This window comes from Archocentrus centrarchus, chromosome 24 (genome assembly GCF_007364275.1).
Source record: "Archocentrus centrarchus isolate MPI-CPG fArcCen1 chromosome 24, fArcCen1, whole genome shotgun sequence".
NCBI lineage: Eukaryota > Metazoa > Chordata > Actinopteri > Cichliformes > Cichlidae > Archocentrus > Archocentrus centrarchus.
In genome coordinates this window covers 31,802,337-31,825,799 of record NC_044369.1, presented here as the reverse complement: position 1 = coordinate 31,825,799, position 23,463 = coordinate 31,802,337, and the positions used below count along the sequence as shown (strand labels likewise).

Sequence of the window (23,463 nt, the reverse complement as noted above, 5' to 3'; positions counted from 1 at the left end):
CTGACACACTGTTTAATTATTGCTATGTTGGCAGCACTTACCCCAGATAGCAGATTTAATTCCCTTATGTATTTCAATCAGAAGATCACAAACACAGTCTCCAGTCACCCCAGCGGTGTGAAGCAAAGTCTTTAGGTCCAGCATGTCCCAGCAGACACCTTCATGTTCACCTGGAATGTAAATCTCCACCCCTCTGTTCCTCATGGCTCTGGAGAGTTCCCCATGCACAGGATCCATGGTCAGGAACAACCTGAGAAAGAAAAAAAAAAAAAAGCTGCGCATGGACTTCTTCAAGGACTTCAACAACCAGTAAACAAGTTTTACTTTGGCATACTACCTGAAGTTAGGATGTGGAGTGATTTTGGGGGTGTTCCCATCTATGACACCACGTTCGTTAATGATGAGTGATCCACCAGGCTCCAGCAGAGCATTGAGACGATCCAGGACTGAGGCGCTAATCACATAAATGCATGATCAGTGCAACTATAGTGTTTTTGTCAGGACTACAGCTTCTCGTTTTAAAATTCCAGTAAAAATGCTTTCAAATCTTGTACAAGAGATCCCAAATTTAAAATGTTCAAGATGAAGAAGCACACATTTACAGAAACGATAACACTTCTCACTTGCAGAAGTTGACGTTATCCATAAGCAACCAGTCACCAGACTGAAGGGCCTGGACCAGCATACCATCCAACCACTCAAAACCTCCATTTGTCCAGCCATCCTCCAGCTGAGCCAGACGCTCCTTCAGCAGCGTAAAGTCCATCTGAAGCTTGGACATGTCTGAGCACAACACACATAATGTTACAGCACTGGAAATGCATTCCTATACTTACTGTACTATACAAAAACAGTAACCGGCTGTTACCAGTGAACACTTTGAGCTTGGTGTTGAGTTTCTGCAGGAGGAGGATGATAACCTCCAGCTTGTTTAGTGCCTCAGAGGTGACTGTTCCTCCAGTTCTTTGCAGTCCCTCCTCCTTCAGCCATTGGCAAAACAGGCCCCATGTCTGCAGCAAGAACTCTGTGTCCTGGATGCCAACATCCAGTGACATCAATCCACGCCTTATTACCATGGCGACTATATAATCTACACTCTCTAGAACTTGCTGCCATGGGCGTATGATATCCACCTGGAATGAGGAAAAAAAGAGAAAGATTGATGTGGTCTGCTCTTGTCGGCCAATAAATGGAAGCTAGAATCTCTTGGTGTCACCTGCTCGAAGCCTCCCAGTAGCTCTGTGGTGTCCATGGCGCTGTTCATGGCCATGACTTTGAGGCGGTGTCCCGTCAGTAAAGCAAGCAGTCTCACCAGGCTGGTCTTTCCACTCGCAGTGGGGCCAACCAGTATGGTCATCCAGCCCATCTCCACACACTTCATCATGGACTCCAGAGGCCGCAAGCACTGATGTGTAATGGACAGTGGTGTGTCCAGGGCCACACTGGCTCCGCCACTGCGATGCAGCACAGAGTAGCCCACCTGCAACAGTAAATCATTGGACTATGGACCAAACTATATCCACATAATAAACATAAAAAATAAAATAACTAAAAAAGATAATTAAAAAAAAATGGGATAAGGCTTTTTTGTTTTGACAAACCTGTAGGTTGAGCGGAGTGATGTGAAACTCTCTGGAGCCGCAGTAAGGCTCAAAGTCCCCCCCAAACACCTTCCTGAACACAGACAGCACCTATGTGGCACAGCAGGAGGTTCAATTTTATTTATATAGCGGCAATTTTATTTATATAGCGCCAAATCACAACAAACAGTTGCCTCAAGGTGCTTTATATTGTAAGGTAAAGACCCTACAATAGCTAATGAGCTACTGTATAACTGACTCTGTGGGAACAAAGCATCCAATACCTGTCAGACGAGAGAAGAGGTTTTTGCTATGAAAGACCTGCCATTTAGGAAGAGTCCTAGCCCCTCCTCACATGAGCCTGTGTTGCTATTCACTGTCCAAAGGTTCTGTGATTTAATGTTCCCTTCTCTCATTGTTATGTGAGGTCAAAAATCCTGTAGTCAGCAGCATATATAAGATATTTTCAGGGGGAAGAAATTCAAACTTCTTGTGGGCCAAACACTCTTGTAGAACACTACAATTAACAGGCAGACTACTAAAAACTTGAGAATGTCTGATCTTGTCTGATCAGATGCACTAAGCCGGGATGGGCCTGATTAATACTTGGATGGGCAACTACATGGGAATACCAGATGTCATAAGCTTGGACAGCATGGTGGTGTGGTGATTAGCACTGTCGCCTCACAGCAAGAAGTCTCTTAGTTCAACTCTCAGCTGAGGTCTTTCTAAATGGAATTTGAATGGTCCTCCTCCCACAATCCAAAGACATGAATGTTATGTTAATGGTTATTCTAAACCGGTCATAGATGTGACACGCATAAAATGCATAAACTGTATAGAATAAAAGCACTATATGAATGTATGGTTAAATGCTTTGAATAGTCAGTAAAGTTAGAAAAGCATGATATAAATGTTAAGCCCATTCTTGGATGCCAATTTTATTTCCATTGATTCACTCAACAGGTCATGACAAAGATGGTGAAACAAATGTACCTGAGCTTTGTCGGACTCTGTTCTCATTCTGTCAGCATACACCAACGCTACATGCTGGCCTGGGTTGAAAAATCCTGGTGCTTGGTCAGCCTGCATCAGCTGACACCAACGGAACATGTCACGTAGGTTGAACTCCCAGGGGCTTCCTTTCTGACCCCAACATCTCTCCATACACACCTCTTGGACAAGCTGTGGAGAAGACACATTTTAGCTCTCACAAACACTTGCCAACAGCTTTAAAAGTGACCAGTTATGCTTTCCTTTATTTTCTATTATATACTGTACATTCACTGTTATACTGGTGCATATTTATATTCACATGGCAAAGATCTAAATAATGAGGTTAGGTTATGTACAAGTAATCCCTGTGAGCCAAAACCTGCAGGCATGCAGGTGCTCATGCTCAGCAGAGGAGAAAGGAGGGGGATAAAACACGTCTAACTCCAAAGGAGTGCTTTAGAGAGAAGAATATTTGGGTACAAAGGATGGATTTGACCTGAGTGTGACCCTGAAATTACCCTGTGTGAATTACGTGCTCTGTTCACACACTGTCAGTGTGTGAATATTGCTTATGTGTTTCACTGATGCAAGAGCCAGCAACAACACTGTCTTTAAAACAGAATTTGTCCACAGTTTCAGAGATCCAACCCATTGCTGAAATTCCCTCATATGATATATTGCCAAAAGTACTCACCCATCCAAATGATTGAATTCAGGTGTTCCAATCACTAAATGGCCACAGGTATAAAAAAAAAACAAGCACCTACTACTTCTCACTACTAAATATTCTACAGTTAACTGTTAGTGGTATTAAAACAAAGTGGAAGCGTTTGGGAATGACAGCAACTCAGCCCCAAAGTAGTAGGCCGTGTAAATCACAGAGTGGGGTCAGCAGATGCTGAGGTGCATAGTGTGCAGAGGTTGACAACTTTCTGCAGAGTCAGTTGCTACAGACCTCCAAACTTCAGGTGGCCTTCATATCAGCTCAAGAACAGCGTGTCTAGAGCAGAGGAGACGTGCTCTCTGGAGTGATAAATCACACTTCTCCGTCTGGAAATCCAATGGATAAGTCTGGGTTTGACGGTTGCCAGGAGAACGGTATTTGTCTGACTGCACTGTGCCAAGTGTAAAGTTTGGTGGAGCAGCTCCTTAGTTCCAGTGAAAGGAACTCTTACTGCTTCAGCATACCAAGACATTTTGGACAATTTCATGCGTGGGAATAATTTGAGGATGGCCCTTTCCTGTTCCAACATGACTGCACACCAGCGCACAAAGCAAAGTCCATAAAGACATGGATGAGTGAGTTTGGTGTGGAAGAACTTGACTGGCCTACACAGAGTCCTGACCTCAATCTGAGAGAACACCTTTGGGATGAATTAGAGCGGAGACTGTGAAACACGCCTTCTCCTTCAACATCAGTGTCTGACCTCACAAATGTGCTTCTGGAAGAATGGTCAAAAATTCCCATAAACACTCCTAAACCTTGTGGAAAGCCTTCCCAGAAGAGTTGAAGCTGTTATAGCTATAACATATGAAACCCTTAAGCCTTAACCCTTGACCCCCGGGGGGTCTGAAGGTGTAAGGGCATTATGTTTTTTTTTTTTAACATATTTTTGGATTTTTTTCCTAAGTGAATAAATTGTGCATGCGTGCAAGACTGACACACTTGAGTCAGCCAAACAGTATCTCATCGTGTTGTCGATGCATTTTGATGCACTGTACTTGTGACATATGCAATGACAATAAATTGAATCTAATCCAAAAAAAAAAAAATCTCTTTGCTTGCTCTAACTTGTATCCCAAGTGCTGAGCTCTGGAATGCGCCTGCAACCCAGAGTGGGTCAGCTCTGATGTTCCCTTGAGGATTCTAAGTCTTCTACTTCTTGAGGTCCAGCTGCTTGGCTGCTGGTGGGGTATGTGGACCACTGAGCATCCAAACTAAACTACGGCAGCATCTGTGAGCGACACAGTGATTACAAGCAGGACGACAAGTACGTACTTTGCGTCCTTTTATCTGTTATGAACTGATACAAAGCAGCAAGTTCAGCCTTAGGGTCCAACCTAATTCACGGCCATGAAAATCACATCGCTTTTCTTGTGTAACGAACACCACGCAGTGAAATGGAGGTAGAAAACTTTGTGGTGAGATGGCAGAGTCACGCCCTTCTGCCGCTTGCGTCACATGTATGAAGCACTTTGTGATTTTCTGTCTTTAGTGTATATCCTTTCATGTTAGAGGGCTATGTTAAAGACCTCTAACATGAAGGGATATATAAGGCTTACTTGTATAAATGCAATATTTCACAGAGACAAAAATGGTTTTGGAGTGATAATTTATTAAAACTGGATTTAAATACCCAATTCAGAGAAGTATTCAGCAGACCAGACAGTCAGTCTGGGTTTTCATGACACTTGCTTTGCTGAAATATAAAGCTTCACTCAAGCCTGAAGTCCTGAGCACTCTGGGAAAAAGACTGGAGGGAAGGTATTAATGTGACGCTTAATGTCTGGTTTCCTCCAAATAAACCACTACAAATTGCTGCCAGATAGTTCAATTCTGGTTTAACCAGACCACACAATTTTGATAGTCTTTCAGGTTCTTCTGGGCAAATCTCATTAGGCTGTCGTGTATTTTAGTAAGGAATGGCTTCCAATTTGACCGCTTTTCCCTTAAGGCCTGAAGTACCGCACTGATGGATCTCCTATTTCCACAAAGAACATCTGGATCTTATTCATAGTGACCATTGGTTTTTATTTAGCTATCTGATATGACCTTTTGACCATCAGTTTGCCTGTGTGGCCAGATTTAAGACTGCTGGTGGTTCTAAACTTCATTCACTTTCAGCTGAGATGTTGTATCCGTCTGCATATCTGTGTCTTGACCCGATCCTGTCTACAGATAATCTATTTAAGCTCATGTTTTTGGTTTTCCATTCTGACACTCACCACCAACTGCGACACCTCAATTTAAATGGCCATGTTTGTAGCCCGTGTCCTAACGATGTTCAGTAAATTCAAGTAGGCACAGGAGGATTATTTCAGTGTCATGTTGAGGACAATCAAAAGAAACCATATGATTAATTAAGTGTCAAAAGGTTTAAATTGTGTTCATCAGCCACTTCATTAGGTACACCTATTCACCTGCTTGTTAATGCAAATATCTCATTAACCAATCACATGGTCAAGACAACCTAATGTTCAAACTGAACATTAGAATGGGGAAGAAAGGTGATTTAAGTGACTTGTGGTATGGCATGGTTGTTGGTGCCAGGCTGGCAGGTGTGAGTATTTCAGAATGTGCTGATCTACTGGGATTTTGCTATACTTCAATGGGCTGCACAGTCTATCCAGTAGAGTGCCTTTCAGTTGCACATCCATGTTGCCAAATCACAACCAACTGGGTGATGCTAGCCATGAAAATTTAAGGCAGTTCTGAAGGCAAAAAAATGCTCCAACCCTATACCAGCTAAGTATAACTAATGAAGTGGGTGGTGAGTATATATATATACAGTGCCTTGAGAAAGTATTCGGCCCCCTTGAACTTTTCAACCTTTTGCCACATTTCAGGCTTCAAACATATAGATATAAAATTTTAATTTTTTGTGAGGAATCAACAACTAGTGGGACACAATCGTGAAGTCGAATGAAATTTATTGGATGTGTCAAACTTTTTTAACAAATAAAAAACTGAAAAGTGGGGCGTGCAATATTATTGGGCCCCTTTACTTTCAGTGCAGCAAACTCACTCCAGAAGTTCAGTGAGGATCTCTGAATGATCCAATGTTGTCCCAAAACAGAATCCACCTGTGTGTAATCAAGTCTCTGTATAAATGCACCTGCTCTGTGATAGTCTCAGGGTTCTGTTCAAAGCGCAGAGAGCATCATGAAGACCAAGGAACACACCAGGCAGGTCCGAGATACTGTTGTGGAAACGTTCAAAGCCAGATTTGGATACAAAAAGATTTCCCAAGCTTTAAACAGCTCAAGGAGCACTGTGCAAGCAATCATATTGAAATGGAAGGAGTATCAGACCACTGCAAATCTACCAAGACCTGGCCGTCCCTCTAAACTTTCATCTCCAACAAGGAGAAGACTGATCAGAGATGCAGCCAAGAGGCCCATGATCACTCTGGATGAACTGCAGAGATCTACAGCTGAGGTGGGAGAGTCTGTCCATAGGACAACAATCAGTCGTACACTGCACAAATCTGGCCTTTATGGAAGAGTGGCAAGAAGAAAGCCATTTCTCAAAGATATCCATAAAAAGTCTTGTTTAAAGTTTGCCACAAGCCACCTGGGAGACACACCAAACATGTGGGAGAAGGTGCTCTGGTCAGATGAAACCAAAATCGAACTGTTTGGCCACAATGCAAAACGATATGTTTGGCGTAAACGCAACACAGCTCATCACCCTGAACACACCATCCCCACTGTCAAACATGGTGGTGGCAGCATCATGGTTTGGGCCTGCTTTTCGTCAGCAGGGACAGGGAAGATGGTCAAAATTGATGGGAAGATGGATGGGGCCAAATACAGGACCATTCTGGAAGAAAACCTGTTGGAGTCTGCAAGAGACCTGAGACTGGGACGGAGATTTATCTTCCAACAAGACAATGATCCAAAACATAAAGCCAAATCTACCATGGAACGGTTCACAAATAAACGTATCCAGGTGTTGGAACGGCCAAGTCAAAGTCCAGACCTGAATCCAACCGAGAATCGGTGGAAAGAGCTGAAGACTGCTGTTCACAAACGCTCTCCATCCAACCTCACTGAGCTCGAGCTGTTTTGCAAGAAAGAATGGGCAAGAATTTCAGTCTCTCGATGTGCAAAACTGATAGAGACAGACCCCAAGTGACTTGCAGCTGTAATTGCAGCAAAAGGTGGCGCTACAAAGTATTAATGCAAGGGGGCTGAATAATATTGCACCCCCCACTTTTCAGTTTTTTATTTGTTAAAGTTTGACACATCCAATAAATTCATTCCACTTCACGATTGTGTCCCACTTGTTGATTCTTCACAAAAAATTTAAATTTTATATCTTTATGTTTGAAGCCTGAAATGTGGCAAAAGGTTGAAAAGTTCAAGGGGGCCGAATACTTTTGCAAGGCACTGTAATAAATGTATGGAAAACTTTATAGGATCTCAAAACTGAAAAAAAAAAAGAAGAAGAAAAGCATACCCTGTTACTGAACGCCACCATTTTGATTACAATTTCCTTATCAATACTGGGGAAAATCAAGTCTCCTATGAACTCCATGTCCTTGCTGGTGAGCTGGTCCACAAAAACCTGGGAAGACAGGGCCATGTAAGAGCTCATGAAAAACATAAACAAAACCAGAATGTCAGTGACGTAGTAATTCATCCGGTTCATGATAACGAGCCATCAGAAATCAGAGGTTAATTTAATGAGTTTGCATTTAAAACAAACAAACAAAAACAATGTCTACATAACATTTGTGTATGACTACAGAACTTTTCTGAACACAGATGTAACTGCTGTGTTTTTTTGGTTTTTTTACAGGTTTATGGTGTGATCAACAACCACAGTCATTAAAATTAATTTTAACAAGAGCAAGGTTTTATTATTACTACAATTTTGGGGGGGCCGCTTGTGGGGTTTCGTGTAATTTTCTGGATGGAGCAGCGCGCACAAAAACAGATGACATAAAAAAAAAATAAATAGCTGGCACCTGATAATGTACTGGCGTTTGAATACTCAAGTAATGAATTATTTGGGGCGTTTAGTCACCATGATTGATTTTTTCATCCCCTGTAACAAGCAGCAAATATAAAAAGATTCATGAAAATCTTAATCTATTAACTTTTAGGTTGATCTAGTCAATTAAATGAAATATTTAAGTTTATCATTGCATAAAAAATTTTTTTAAAAAAGAAGCACAATTAAAAAAGCACAAGTAAAAAGAAAGTACCTAGAAGTCACCTAGATTGCTCCTCACCTGGGTGAATCTGTTCAGGAAGGATTTGGGCAGGCCCTTACGCCCACCACCTTGAGTGAAAGGGTTCTGGCATCCAAAGATCTTTGTCTTCTCATGCTGGACGTGGAAGCTCATGCCCAGCTCTGGAATGTAGATCTCTGCTCGGTGATCAAAGCAGGCATTTAGGCCTTCCAGCACTGACTGAGAGGCCAGGTTCAGCTAACATGGAAAACATCAATCACACAAATAATCAGTCTAATCAGATTATTTTGACAAAACATTGCTCATATCCACAAAATCAAAAGAGATTCCTACCTCATCCAGTACCACCCAGTGGCCTGCCTTCAAAGCCGCCAGAAGGGGACCATCGCGCCACGCAAACTCTCCTCCCTTCCCACCCTCCACTGGGAGATCTGTTCCAAACAAATCAGTGACATCCTGCAAGAGAGTGCACGTCACTAGTATGAGAGGCTTTACAGTAAATTTCAGAGCACAATGAAGAATACGTCAAATTACCGTTTGCTCTGACAGGTTGATTCTAACCAGATGATTTCCAGAAGCTTTTGCTAGCGCGGCCACCAGGCTGGTCTTTCCCACACCAGGTGAGCCCTCCAGCAGCACAGGCCTCTGCAGCTTCAGTGCCCGCAGAATCCTCTGAGCATTCACTGCAGTAGTGCCCGCTGCAATGGTGTAGTTTGACAGGTGACGGCTCTCGGTGTGAGGCCCTGGAAACACAGACATTATGTGAAGTACACAGCACTCAACCAATTGTAGGTGTGTGATCATGTAAGGTGTGTGTACTGCATATCAACACGTGTAGTTTTAGGTAAAGAATGTATTTTTAGAAGTGACACAGGATATGGTCTACACCATGGAATAAAACTGCCCACTGCGGGTGGACACAGAACCACTGCACAGGCACTGTGGACGACCACCACCCACAAAAACACTGTATGATGTAAAAGTTAAATGAATATAATTTATCTAGAGAAAATAAAAAACGCTGATGCCATTGCAATTGCACTAAAAACAAGTAGGATTTGATTAGATACTTTCCCTAACAGTTACTGATTAATTTTTATTATTTTTTTTTAAATGATGCGGATAGTTCTGGGCTATTTTCTACTTTTAAAGTCGGTCACGTCAGGAAAAAATTTATACCTAATGCGATGTAGAAGGGGTCAATGCCAAAGAAGTCTTCGCCCCACTGAGGCTCCCGTGGCAGGCTGCTGTCATACACTCTCAGGGCATCCATTACATCCTGATCCAGCTTGGTCAGCTTGCTCAGTCTCTGCTGCAGGAAGCCCAGGCACAGCCGACGAGCAGAGTGTGCACTGTCTGCACAGAACGCTGTGGTCCCTGCGAAGAAGTCAGAATAGATTTACCAACACTGTGTGACTGACAAACTCTCAGTGGAAATGAAAACAACCCATCAGCTCACCTGAGCCGATGCCATCTATGTAGACAAGACAGGCAGCATGGATGAAGGCAGTAACAGTGTCCAGACGCAGGTCCCACTCAGCACTTTCTTCATCTTCCGTTGTTCCCATTGTCATAAAGCCGTCCTCATCCCGCTCGCACACAGCATTAAGGAAGTTGACCCATGAAAGTATGTCTCGAACACTCAGGATGCAACGACGACCAAATTCCTGCTGTGTGAGCCACTCGATGAAGTCCAGCATCAGCTCTGCAACATCCCCACCTGGGTTCAATTCAAAAGCTCTTTTCAATAACACGAGCATTGTGTGTGTTTGTTCATTATGATCTGCATTGTTATTATTAACAGGACTAAATCAATAGATGAAGTCAGCATTACAGTAACTATTTCTCTGTGAGGAATTACTCCAAACCTTATGATATGCAACTCTGAGTGTTGCCTGCTCCTTATATGCTATGCCTTGCTCATGTGCTTGAAATCAGCTGTTTTCAGTCTCTTTTTGTCTAGAACAGTATGGACATCCTACAGCTACTATACAACCCAATATTCACTCCTGTTTTAGCTGTTCTTTTTTCTCCATGAACTTCTGAAAAACACATGCACATGCAACTCCTTAGCTGCTAAACCATGTTCTAGACTCTAGTCTCTAACTGCATCTGTTATCTGAGCAAAGTGTGTACCGGAGCTTTCTTTGTAAAAACAGCTGTGTGGTGCTGCTGGAAACAATGTGATAAGTGGAGCTGTGATAACAAACCAGAAGAATAAAGGTGATTAAACAACAACATAAAAAGAGTTTTTTTTAAAAAGCTTTGAACAGATGATGGTAAAGACTGCTAATATTTAAAAAAATCACTTGCAAATAACTCAGTCATATGGCATCATCAGGAAATCTTTGATCTCTATGCTGGGTTACCATCAAGTGAGAGGCCTGAGCGTAGGTTGTGTTGGATGATCTTAATCAGGTCACTGCGGTTGTTACTCTGAGGGCACCAGATCTCTGTGAACCGGTTTCTTAAAGCTGGAGAGAGCTGTCCAGAAACAGACGAGCACACGCAACATCAGATAACACAAAGTTCTGTGTGACACTTTCGACACACATTATTAAATGCAAAACCCAGACATTGTAAATTCAGCATTAAAGGAATTCCAGACAAGTGACTGTCAAATAATCCATCATCGTGACTCATGTACAATATTTAAAATGTGCAAAAAGTCTGCACAATATTTGTAATGTGTGGTAGGTGTAATATGTTTAATGTATGTAATCTGGGACTGATTCACAAAAATTCATGGTGCCTGTTTCTGTTATTTTTTTGTTGAATTCAGTTTTATTCATAGAGCGCCAAATCACAACAACAGTCGCCACAAGGCGCTTTATATTGTAAGACCCTACAATAAAACTACTGTTGTTCTACTAGAACTATGGACATGACTGTATATAGGCAGCATGGAAATCTAAACATTTAACTATGGTGTCATTTCATCACCTCTTTCTTGCCAAAGTCTCCTCCAGGGTTCATTGTGGCAACCAGGCGGAAACCTGCAGCTGCTCTTATCAGCTCCACGTCGCCGTGGTCTCCGCTACCCTTTTCTGCCAGCACAAGGGACTTTTCTGTTTCCAGAACACTGATGCAAACACAACACACAATCAGAGGTCTCCCATAAGAGTGTGAATCAGAAGCTTGTACAGGGTTGTGAAACTATAATTCTCATAAAAACCAAACAGCAAATGCAACTTAAGATATGAAATTAATGCTATGTGAAAATACCCAAGATCCCAACATATCACTAATCTATCTGTGTAAAAAAGATGCATTTATTCTGTTGTGTTTTTCCCACACTGTAATGCACACATAATGTATTCTGGAGCACACAACAGGGCATTTTGTTTAAGTTAGCTTGTAAAACACAAACAGCCTCTTATATAGTAACTTTTCAGTGGCAGTGTGATGACCTAATCCTAAAAGGCTAATACTGATAGCACAATTACAAACTGAAACACACTTCATTTATGGAATACAATGGAAAATACAGTTGTACTATCGCTGTAGCTTATGAGGTGAGTGAAGTCAGCTATCCAACACAGTTATGATAATGTCATTAAAATATTATTCCGGAAAGAACATGTATAGTAAACCCTGCAACATTTCTGTTTTTTAAACTGCATCTCATCAGTTTTCTTTCATTTTATTTGTCTTTTCAGATCAGTGTAGAAATGACACAGATGTGTGTTTTTGTGTGTACCTGTTGAGCCTCTCCAGGACAGAATCGTCTGCCAGGGAGATCTCATCCATGAGAAACACACCTCCCTCCTTCATAGCCAGCACTAAGGGTCCATCATGCCACTCAAACAGTCTGCTGTCCCCCCCGTCAGACTACACACACACACACACGCACACACACACAAAATTATTCTTTATTATTTAGAGATGTGAGCATTTAGAAACTCATACTTTGTCCAGAAATACACTACTAACCAGAATTTTCTTTAAAATTTACAACACCTGAAGAAGACCACTTTCACTAAGGTCATTTTCTGAAATGAATCACATATGTATATTTCTTAATTTGGTTCCTCTTCATCTCCATCATTTGTTCCTGCAGCTGTCCCTGGAAGAAAACTGGGTTCTCAGCCATGTACACGTGTAACCCCTCAGTAAGTTTATCAAAGCAGGGTGGCAGCATGAAAATGAAACATGAAACTGCACTAAGTCACCTCAAAAAGCCTAAACAAGGGTTAATATGGTGAAAAAAAATAAGGCAAAATAAAGGTGTTGTCAAGCAGAAATCTGCTAGCTGCCAACATATTAGACTGGAGTAGTGGTTCTCTAAGTGTGGGTGGATGATCAGGAGTAATTTGTGTGCATGTGCGTGTGTGTGAGTTATTAATAACACTTTGAAAACACAGATCTCAATTGGGGGGGGGGGTTCCTGCTGGGTATCTATACTGATATGGACTGGGTAATGTGTTGAATGAAAGGGGGCCACATTGTTTGATGGAAATAAAAACTGTCAATCTACAGAGGGCTGAATTCAAAGACACCCAAAGTGAAAAAATGTATGTATGCCTGCCTGAAAATGTCAGGCTATGCTCCTAATGAGACAACAGACTGTGTCCTGGGGGGTCTCCTCCCAGATCTGGACCATGACATCACTGAGCTTCTGAACAGTCTGAGGTGCAAACCTGGTGGTGTTGCATGGACCGAAACATAATGCCCCAGAGGTGTTCTATTGGATTTAGGTTAGGCGAGCACGGGGGACAGTCAATGACATCAATTTCTTTAACCTCCGGGAACTGCCTGCATACACTTACCACATGAGGCCAGGCAGCAGGAAGAACCCAGGACACACTACACCAGTGTAGGGTCTGACAGTGGGTCCATGGATTTCATCCCAATACCTACTGGCAGTCAGGGTGCTGTTGCCTAACCTGAAGAGGTCTGTGCACCCCTCCGTGGCTATGTCTCCCCAGACCATCACTGACCCGTCACCAAACCGGTCATGCTGAATGATGTTATAGGCAGCATAACGTTCTCAACGACTTCTACAGACCCTTTTATATCTGTCACATGTGCTCAGATGAACCTGATCTCGTCTGTGAAAAGCACAGGGGGCCTGCCAAGTCTGGTATTCTATGGCAAATGCCAATCGGGCTCCACAGTGCTGGGCAGTGAGCACAGGGCCCGCTAGAAGACGTCCGGCCCTCAGGCCTCATGAAGTCTGTTTCTGATTGTTTAGTCAGAGACATTCACACCAGTGACCTGCTGGAGGTCATTTTGTAGCTCTGGCACTACTCATCCTGTTCCACCTTGCACAAAGGAAAAGTTACAGGTACTGCTGATGGGTTAAGGATCTTAACTGTAACTGCCTCCTGGAGTATCCTCCATACTCTTGAGACTGTCCTGGGAGACACAGAAAACCTGCCAATGGAGGAGTTGGACTACCTGTAGGGTCTGTAGGGTCCAGGTAACATAATTTTCAGATGAACAACTTCCAGTGCTGCGGAGAATGTATTAATAGCTGGATAGACCAGTAATATGAAGACCACCCACCATTTTCTAAAACTGGGTTATTTTTCGCTCCATCTTTTGAATATCAATAGTGGCCCCAGTGTGGACCCATAACTACCTGATGTGTGTGTCTGACAGGACGCAAGCCTCCCAGGAAGTCAGATGTCTCCATGTGGAGGTGACAATTGACTGAGAAGAACTTCTGTCCAGCCAAAGCAGCAAACAGCTGACAGATGGTGGTCTTTCCACATCTGGTGAGCGAACAGGAATGCATGACTAAGCATGACAAAACAGATATCTCAAATGATTCTTGCAAAATGCTTTTGTACATTTTGTCTTAGAGTGTGGGACATGTGAATTTTACCCTGTGTTTCCTATGAGCAGCACAGACTCGCCAAATCGCAGCGCCCGACCTAGCAACACAGCCAGTCTCCTCATACTCTGTGTCCACACCACATGGCGAAACTCCTCTGGTACTCCAGCAATGCTGTCGATGAAGGGACCTGCTGATCAAAGCATCAAACAACACAACAATACTGTGTCCATCACAAGCTGAATGATTCAGTTTCTTTAGTCGACAAGTTTTGAAATGACCTGTTCTAATATACTTCCCTTTCATACTCAAAATATAAGTACAAGTACAGCACAATCTTATAAAACTTCAAAACTGCAAACTACTGCACCTACAGAAGGCCACCAAGTATCCTGTAAAAGATTGATATTCTGTGATCATCTTTAATGTTTTTACAAATACTTTTTGGTAATCACATCCTACAACTGACACAGAAAATTCCCATGGTAAACAAATTAGAGAAAGTACATATTGCACTCTTGTACAAGCGTATACTACATAATGTCTTTTCTATTTATATAATCTATAATAACTGTCATGATCCAGACAACTGCATTTTCCAGAATGTCAAGTTCTCTGTTTGATTCTTAGTTTATAGTGTGATTTTTGTAATTCCTGGTTGTTTTCTTTATTTGATCTCCATGTCTCCACTTGAGGCTATAATGGTCAAGTACTATAACCACTCACACGGAAAATATGATCACATGATTAGGCAATTAGGCATGAGAAAAAGGCTGCATACCATCAGCATATATTATTATAGCATTAGCATCCATGTTGTTGACTTTCTACTTCAGATAAATACAGCCAAAGTGTACAAAGAGTGCCAAATATCCAGGAACATAGAATAGAATAGAATAGAATAGAATAGAATAGAATACCTTTATTGTCATTATACAGGATGTACAATGAGATGTACAATGAATACTGTGTTGCACATCTTTGAAGAGTAAAGAAATCATATGCCAAATTTCATGGCTCAACTCCTTGTGGTTTTTGAGTATATAGACCGGAAAGGTGAAACCTCACGGAAAGATGGCCTGACCGGATGAACGGACAGTATGAGAACAATTTCCTCTTTCTGTATTTTGTGTAGGAGGATAAAAATGGAATGAAATATGTTCTACTCACTGAACTGGCTGACAACCTGCTTCTGAGAGAACAGATTTTCTGGTTTCACCGTCCTCTTGAAGTGCTTTTCCAGGATGGACAGGATGATGGTCTCTTCCTCAGGCTTCCTTACACGTCCTGCCAGCAGCATGTACCCTGATAGAGAGGGAAGCACTCTGATTTTGGGTTTCTGTGTAACACAGGAAGAGACTGGAGATTTAACGGGTCGTTTAATGAGCCTCACCGTCATCTGCCAAGTGCTGAAGCCAGTCCCGAGAGGCCTCTGTCTGCTCTTCCAGCCTATAACGGTCTGCCCAACGGAACAGATCTCTAAGGGTGATGAAGCCATGTTTACCGGCAAACACCGAAGATCCTCTGCGCAAGGACTGCAGGATACATTATTCATTGAGGATCAACATGAACAGGCAGATAATCCAAAAAGATGAGTAGAAGTGAGAGACAGTGCAAAAGTTACCTGAAGGTCTTGCATGACTTTGACTAGTTTGATGCAGTAAGACGGGGGAAGGCTGCACCTCTGATGGAGGATGATCTCCAGCTCTCCATTGGGAAGTTCATCAAAGTGCAGCTCCACAAAGCGGTTCCTAAAAGCCCTGGAGAGAACCTAAATGGTGTAAAGAATTTAGTACAATATAGAAATGTGCCGTATATGAAAATGATTTCTATGTGACTTTCTGCTAATTATATAAACTTGGCACAAACATTTTTAAAAATTGGCGTTTGGTCAATTAGTTCTTTTTTGAAACAATGCTTCTTGGCAATAAATAAAATGCATTTGTGGGTTGATCAGCAATGTGAAAACTGCCAATGCCAAACAGCTTATTCTGCAATTGACTCTTGTAATTTTCCCATTCATAAAGATTGCTGCAAGGTGCACTGTACACAGTGATGTGCAAGTGTGATTTTTCACACTCGACAACGAATGTTTAGGCGGGCTATGGTACACAACAAACATCCAGGACTGCACAGCAGCATGTGGAAGAACCATTCACAGCCTCAACAGCCTGGCACCTCCTCCTCATGCTGGTCACCAGCTTAGTCATACACTGCTATGGGATGGCATCCCATTTGTCAACCAGCATTTGTCACAAGTCAGTCAGTGTGGTTGTGTTGGTCACTGGCACAAACAGCATGGCCAAGCTGATCCCACAAGTATTCAATGGGATTGAAATCAGGACAGCAAGCAGGCCATTCCATCCTCTCCACTCCCAAATTCTGGAGGTAGTCTCTGATAAACATCACTCTGTCATCTTGGAGGATAGAGTTCAGTCTTAGACTGTGGAGATATGAAATTACCACTGATTGCAGAATCATATCTCAATATCTGTCTGCATTGAGATTGCCTCTATTGATGAGAAGCCTCGTTTTCCCAGTTTGAGAGATGCCAGCCCACACCATCCCACTACCTCCACAAACAGCTGTTACCCTGTCGGTGCAACAATCAGCATTCTCTGTGTCTTCGCCATACTTTGACCCTACGATCCAACTGCTGTAGAGAGAATCTGGACTCATTACTGAACATAATGTTCCTCCACATGTCCAGGAACATGCACATGTTGTCAAAACCAGCACATATGGGCCTGATGGTGAAGAACAGTCATGGCAAGTCTACTGGCAGCCCTGTGAGACTCATGTGCAGTCTGTTCCAGATTGTCTGGGTAGAGAGCCTTCAGCCGTTAAATCTGTAGAAGACAGTCTGCGGTTCCTAAATGCTGACAGGGTGATGAAACGGTCTTCTTTTGGTGTCGTCTTCTTGGGATGCCCACTTTGCAGCCTGTCTCTGACATCCTCCGTTATGGTAAATGGACCAGCTCTTATATAGCGCTTTTCTACTCTGTCTGAGCACTCAAAGCACTTATACAACATGTGTATATGGACCTTTGCCTTCAATTTGAAGATGGTACTAGGGCTCACTCCAGAAAATGCTGCAGCTTGCTCTTACAGAACAGCGGCTTAAAGTTGCCCTATGGCATGGGCCCTATCCAGAGCAGTCTAATGAGGTGTGCTCGGAGCAGTCCCCAGCTGACTACCGTAGCAGGGTCCATGTTCACATGTGCTGATAATCAGGCGCCAATCAGGCACCTGGGGGACCAGAAGTTCAAAGGAAGAGTCACTAGCAGAATAAGCTATTTGACATTGACAGAGAAGATTTGGCAAGATATTCATGTGCTAATTCCACATACTCAACTCTGCTGCTCAATCTACAAATGCATTTTCCATACAATTGTTGGACCATTTAAGGGGAAATAAACAGGCTTTCCAGCAGTACAGGATTCTTTGCCAAGAAGCATTATTACAACAAAGAAATAATGGAACACAAATTTCCATACTTTTTGTGCCAAGTTTAGAAAATATCCAAAAAAAAAAAAAAGGCCTGCTTGTGCCTTTTGGTCATGTAACATTTTCAGGAGGTTATCCAAATTATATTTCAATTGATAACTACTTTATCTATCTTTTCAGGCTAATTGAATGCTATACCTTTCTACCTCCGTAGAGACCAGGAGGATTCTGTGTAGCAAACAGCATGAACCTGGGATGAGCCTCGATGACTTCCTGAGTCTCGGCCACAAAGAGCTCCCTGTTGTCATCCAGCAATCTGTTGAGAGCCTCCAGAACATCAGTAGGGGCCAGGTTCAGCTCATCCAGGATGATCCAGTAGCCTTTTCTCATAGCGTCAATCAGGACGCCTTAAACAAAGCACAAAAAGAGTGAGCCACAGAGACTGGGGTGGAGTTCCTTTAGCAGTTAGCAAATAAGCAGTTATGGCAATTATCTGTAAATATTAGCAATTAATATACATTTTTATTTGGTGCCCTGTTCCACAAAAGGGTGGGATGCTGTGTGAAATGTAAATAATAATCAAAATCATATAGTGAATAGTACAATGGTACAGTATACCAAAAGCTTAAAAGAGTGAAATGTGATGGAGCTTTGAGAAAAAAATACAACTCCTCATTTTTAATTTTATGCCAGAAATATGTTTCAAAAATGTTGGGACAAGAGCAAAAATGCCAGGAAAAGTTGTGTAGTTTTAAAAGAATGCCTGGTGGAATATCTAATGGGATGAGAAACTTGAACACCTGGGAAGGCATGTTTGGGTTCTGAAACAACATTTTCTGCCATACAGAAACTTTTCCAAGGAAGATCCTGAGGGAAGGTCTGCAATAAGCCCGACCTGACAAATGTTAAGTATTACACAACTTTCCAGTCTTTTGTTCCCCTGTTTCAGCTTTTTAAACATGTAGCTGCCATTAAATTCAAAATGACAATGTATTTTTTGAAAAAGTATTAATATGTCTCAAAACCCCAGCTGAGGTTCAGGCAATATTTAAGTCACATAAAATTAAGTAATTTTAAGAACAGCTCATACCCTCTTTAAATACCAGCTTGCCCCTGTCGTCTGATGAGTAACAGCCAATGTACTCCTGGATGTCAGTGTGCTCATGGTTGTTGATTCTCACACACTGGTTCCCAGTGGCTGCAGCCAGCCACCTAATCAGACTGGTCTTTCCCACAGACGTCTCTCCCTGGATCAGCACTGGGTGAGTCCTGTAAGACCAAAGAGGACGCAGAGGGGTGATCAGAAGACCCACAACTGATCTGTCATCAACACATTTATGCTAAATCTATTAAATGAACCTAAAGGGTTACTGAAGAGGGACCACTGAATCATTCAGCAGCCACTGCTGAAAATAATTAAGCTGAGCAAAACGGTTCAGCCTTTCCTCTTCCTACATGCTGCACATATTTTTCACATCCCGAAAAGGAAAGCTGGTATGAAATTCAGCTCAAAAATCTATATAGTTTAGGATGAGTGCTGGCCCATATTTCCAAAAAATAATATACCGTATTTTTCGGACTATAAGCCGCTACTTTTTTCCCACGTTTTGAACCATGCGGCTTATAGCCCGGTGCGGCGTTTCTGTGGATTTTTCTTTAACCACCAGGGGGCTCTTTAGCAGGATATGAATCATGGGACGTCAAAGTTGGAAATCAAAGAAGAAAGCGCCAACAAGTGCTAGCAGCAGGCACAAAAGAGATTTTTTTCAAACTCCCTCATCATGGAAACCACAAAAAGAACTTCCTATGATGCCGCTTTTAAGTTGAGGGCTATCGACCTGGCACTACAGGAGGGAAATAGAGCCGCTGCACGTAAGCTCGGCGTGAACGAATCAATGGTGAATTGACTTGTTATAACTCAAATTTGGGGTTGTCTGTCCCCCTCTGCTGAGTGCCGAGTAATTGTGGAAAACCAAGAGCGGCGGAGATACCAGCGGCTTATAGCCCGGTGCGGCTTATATATGTACGTTTCCAGTTTTTTCCAAAAAATTTGTAGGTGCGGCTTATAGTATGGTGCGCTCTATAGTCCGGAAAATACGGTAAGTCACAAAAATGCACAAAATTCAGCCCGTAGAAGAAACAAAGGAAAGCTGATGGCTGAATCACATCCATTTCTTTCTACTGCTGTTAAAAAAAACAAACAAACAAACAAAAAAAACAGACACACATCAAAGCTTCCTGTCTGGCAGGTCACTGACTGCAAGGCAATTCAGTCCACCCACAGATTTGTCCTGATGCACTTTGGTGCATCCTCTACTAAAGGGCCTGAATTAGCTCTGTCAACATGAACATCTGGATATTTATAGATGAAGCCATTGATTCAGGGTGAAACAGTGTACAGAGGGTCGGGCTGGGTGATAGCTCACCCTGCAGATACCACTCTGGCAAGGTCACGCAGGTTCAGCTTGACTGAGGGAGTGAGGATATAGCTGGGGTCCAGAGCTGGTTCCATCTCCCCCTGGAAAACCCAGTAGCCTTCTATTTCCACACAGGGTCGGCCTGAGGGTGCTGGGATGGACTGTAGGAAACATTTTTTAAATCAGTGCAGAAAGCGATATATATTTAAATACACCCTGTTACTTACTCTGTTATCGAAGTGCTACTGATGACATTTTTTTAAACCATAAACTCTGCTTCAGCTACATTTTTTTAATCAAAATCATGAACTGTAATCACTTATAAGTGACTTATAAGGACTTTAAAATCCATATTAGACAAAGCCAAACTATTACCATGCGGCTAACTTTTATTTTATTGCAGGGAATCCCCATTTTCCCCATTTCAGACTATAATGGCCAAGTAGGTATAGCCAATCATACAGCACAATGATTAGACTAAGCCAATCAGGCATGAGAAAGGAGCTACATATCATTAGCATATGTTACCATAGCTTTAGCAGCCTGAAATCATGCATGTTGTTGACTCTCCACTTTAGATAAATGCAGCCAAAGTGATCAACTGGTACTAAACATCCAGGAATATGAACAACACACTGTACATTTTTGAAAAGTTAAGAACACATATGACGACAATATCCTCCCGCTTTATTTTGTGCAGGAGGATTTAAAAAAACAAACAAACAAAAAAAACCCCATAAAATAATAACAAAACTGCAAAGTATGAAATTTGCTTGAATAAATAAATTGCAAAAAAAGATTGAATGAAACCCACAAAGTGGCAGTATGTCTCTACTTTTATACTGGTGTTGTATAAATATACATTAACATTAAATTTAACAAACACTGCAGGTAGAACATTAAAAAAAAATTTGCAGGAAAAACCTCTGAGAAAGTCTTACTTGTTTGAGACACTTGGTGTTGCCCATCAGGATGTGCTGACACACCAGTTTCTGGACCACAGGGTGGGAGCTTCTATCCAGCTGAGTAAGGAAGCTCAAGCAGAATCCCTGCACACATGATGTAGGTGATGCTAATAGAAGCAATATCACAAGGTACAACAGCAAGACAAAAAACAAACCCAAAAACCCCATCACACCATAAAACACTGGAATAATCCACACTCCTTTTGGCACCTAAAACCCTCAATAAAAAAAAAAAAAAAAAAGAAAAAGTGGGGCACTAAACCAAACTATCCATCTCAATATGACTACTTATAAATAAGCTATCTGGCCTCCCACCTCATAAAGTGAGCGCTGCACATTGCTGCAGGGGTTGGCTGCCACATACTTCAGGGCCCTGCACAGAGTCCGCAGACTGTAGTGGGGTCTGTGGCCTCTCCCATCCACCAGGTGTGAACTGGCTTCCTTTCGTACTGCCAGGTAAAAACTGCATAGAAATACATCGTTAAGAAAATAAGCCAGCAGTGTAAGGCTACAGCTGAAATTCTTTTTATTGTTTTTTTTTTTTTAAATATAACAAAGTAACATTCCCCCTGAGACTCCTGAGTTTTAGTCTGCAACAGCAACCTGCTTGGCAATATAATGTTGCAGGTAACCCACTCAGGGGTGGCTTAGTATATGTGCAAAAGCTTCTGAATGAGGTCAAGCTGCTATAAAGTTATGTCAAAACTAACCTTATAATGCCACTGATGACACTTCGGTGTGGATTTAAACACTTGAGGTAATCAGAAATCAGGATCCTCAGGTCACCTTCATTCTCCAGCTCTTCCACATACAGCTCAGTAAACCTAAGAGATATGCAAACAGTGAAGCATGTTACCATTTTGGAATTTAATTCATCTAAAGTATATCTCCTGAAGGGAGAAATATAGAACGTAGGATCAAAAATATACATATGCTCAGTCTGATTAGTAATTCAGTGATGTTGAAAGTTTGACTGTTGATTGAGTAGAGGTAGTAGCTTCGTTGTGCCAACATAAAGGGATTATTTCACGGTACACAGTTCAATGAGCTCAGTGCAGATGTGAGAAAAATGATTGTAAATTTACACAAGCCACGATTATCTCTTGGAACCTTTTTAACAAATGCAAATTCCAAGCTCACTGGTTGAACAATTAAACAAGTTAATGGAATGTGTAGCCACTTTTCCAAAGACTTTACTGTTCTCTGAAGAAAGAAAAAAAATCTCAACTGAGGAGGAAGTTGGTTGGGATGGTCAGAAAACAATCCTGTTCCAAAATTAACACCTTCAAGCCCAGCTAAAGTTTGGAACTGAAGGTACACACAATAAAAAATGCTTTGAGAAGTTTCAGATAAGACAGAATTTTTGTTGCTTTTGCTACAATTACCAGAGCTATCTTTGGAGAATTACAGGTGAGGTATTCAACAGCAAAAATCACTGTGCCAGTTATTATGCAAGAGCATCATTCTCTAGAGCTTTCAAGCAGCCAGAGGAACAAATACATTGAACTGAGTAGATCTAATAAAGAACTCATCAGAATTCATCAGCATAACCTCAAACCACTGGTTCAAACTTGGACACATTTAGGTGTTTTATTAGGGCAATGACCCCAAACACACAATGTTGCTTCTGGAATGGATCAAACATGATAAACACCGAGCTTTTGGAATAGTTTCCAAAACCCTGATCTCAATCATATTCAAAATATATGAGAATTTTTTTAAACGTCAGGTTTGATCCAGGATGAAAAACATTTTAATTGAACTCCTGCAGCTCCAGAAGGATACCAGTTCAAATATCATCCTGATATTTCCTTGACATGCTCATAATGAATATATGTAAACTTTCAGCTACAACTGTATGTGTTAATCCTAAAACAAAGACTTCTACAACAAGCAGTGAGTTGAGCATTATGCCTGTGATATAAAGCCTCCTGCCTAGTCTGCAGCTCTCCACATCCTCACCTGTTTCTAAGGCCCAGAGGCAGGTTCCTCTTCCCAACATCAGTAGCTGGGTTCATGCAGGCAAAAAGGTGAAAGTCTGGGTGGCGTACCAGGGGCTCTAATAAAAAAACAAAATGAAGAAAAAAAAAAAAAAACAACAGTAGGGGTGAGAGGAAAAAAGAAGAAAAAAGTACAAAGCTCTATTTTTGTAACTTTTGGTTGCAAATTTTTGGATGTATTTCAAGAGCAGGCAAGGTAACAGTAGTCCTCACCTGTGTCGCCACGATCCAGCAGTACTAGAGATCTGGTGCTGCCCTCAAGCAGTCCACTCAGACACTCAAGGGTCTCTGCTGCTGCCAGGTTGATCTCATCCAACAGGATCCAGTGGCCCTTCTTCACTGCTTGAGCTAATGTTCC

General features: G+C 42.0%; 1 protein-coding gene across 1 annotated transcript in view; it reads right to left on the bottom strand.

Moving 5' to 3' along the window:
• Positions 1–23,463, bottom strand: part of mdn1 (midasin AAA ATPase 1) — a 90,895-nt gene that overhangs the window by 48,465 nt on the left and 18,967 nt on the right. Inside the window, exons 18-47 of the mRNA XM_030722277.1 lie at positions 23,319–23,463; positions 23,068–23,164; positions 21,816–21,929; positions 21,421–21,568; positions 21,082–21,189; positions 20,150–20,301; positions 18,814–18,992; positions 17,922–18,130; positions 15,901–16,047; positions 15,670–15,811; positions 15,447–15,581; positions 14,328–14,466; positions 14,082–14,214; positions 12,198–12,328; positions 11,441–11,579; positions 10,867–10,981; positions 10,634–10,693; positions 9,957–10,217; positions 9,677–9,874; positions 9,032–9,240; positions 8,831–8,953; positions 8,537–8,734; positions 7,759–7,866; positions 2,577–2,765; positions 1,602–1,691; positions 1,217–1,480; positions 869–1,133; positions 624–783; positions 338–454; positions 42–250 (exon numbers count right to left, since the gene is read on the bottom strand). Coding sequence (XP_030578137.1) covers positions 42–250; positions 338–454; positions 624–783; positions 869–1,133; positions 1,217–1,480; positions 1,602–1,691; positions 2,577–2,765; positions 7,759–7,866; positions 8,537–8,734; positions 8,831–8,953; positions 9,032–9,240; positions 9,677–9,874; positions 9,957–10,217; positions 10,634–10,693; positions 10,867–10,981; positions 11,441–11,579; positions 12,198–12,328; positions 14,082–14,214; positions 14,328–14,466; positions 15,447–15,581; positions 15,670–15,811; positions 15,901–16,047; positions 17,922–18,130; positions 18,814–18,992; positions 20,150–20,301; positions 21,082–21,189; positions 21,421–21,568; positions 21,816–21,929; positions 23,068–23,164; positions 23,319–23,463 — 4,684 coding nt within the window. The remainder of the gene's footprint in view (positions 1–41; positions 251–337; positions 455–623; positions 784–868; positions 1,134–1,216; positions 1,481–1,601; positions 1,692–2,576; positions 2,766–7,758; positions 7,867–8,536; positions 8,735–8,830; positions 8,954–9,031; positions 9,241–9,676; positions 9,875–9,956; positions 10,218–10,633; positions 10,694–10,866; positions 10,982–11,440; positions 11,580–12,197; positions 12,329–14,081; positions 14,215–14,327; positions 14,467–15,446; positions 15,582–15,669; positions 15,812–15,900; positions 16,048–17,921; positions 18,131–18,813; positions 18,993–20,149; positions 20,302–21,081; positions 21,190–21,420; positions 21,569–21,815; positions 21,930–23,067; positions 23,165–23,318) is intronic.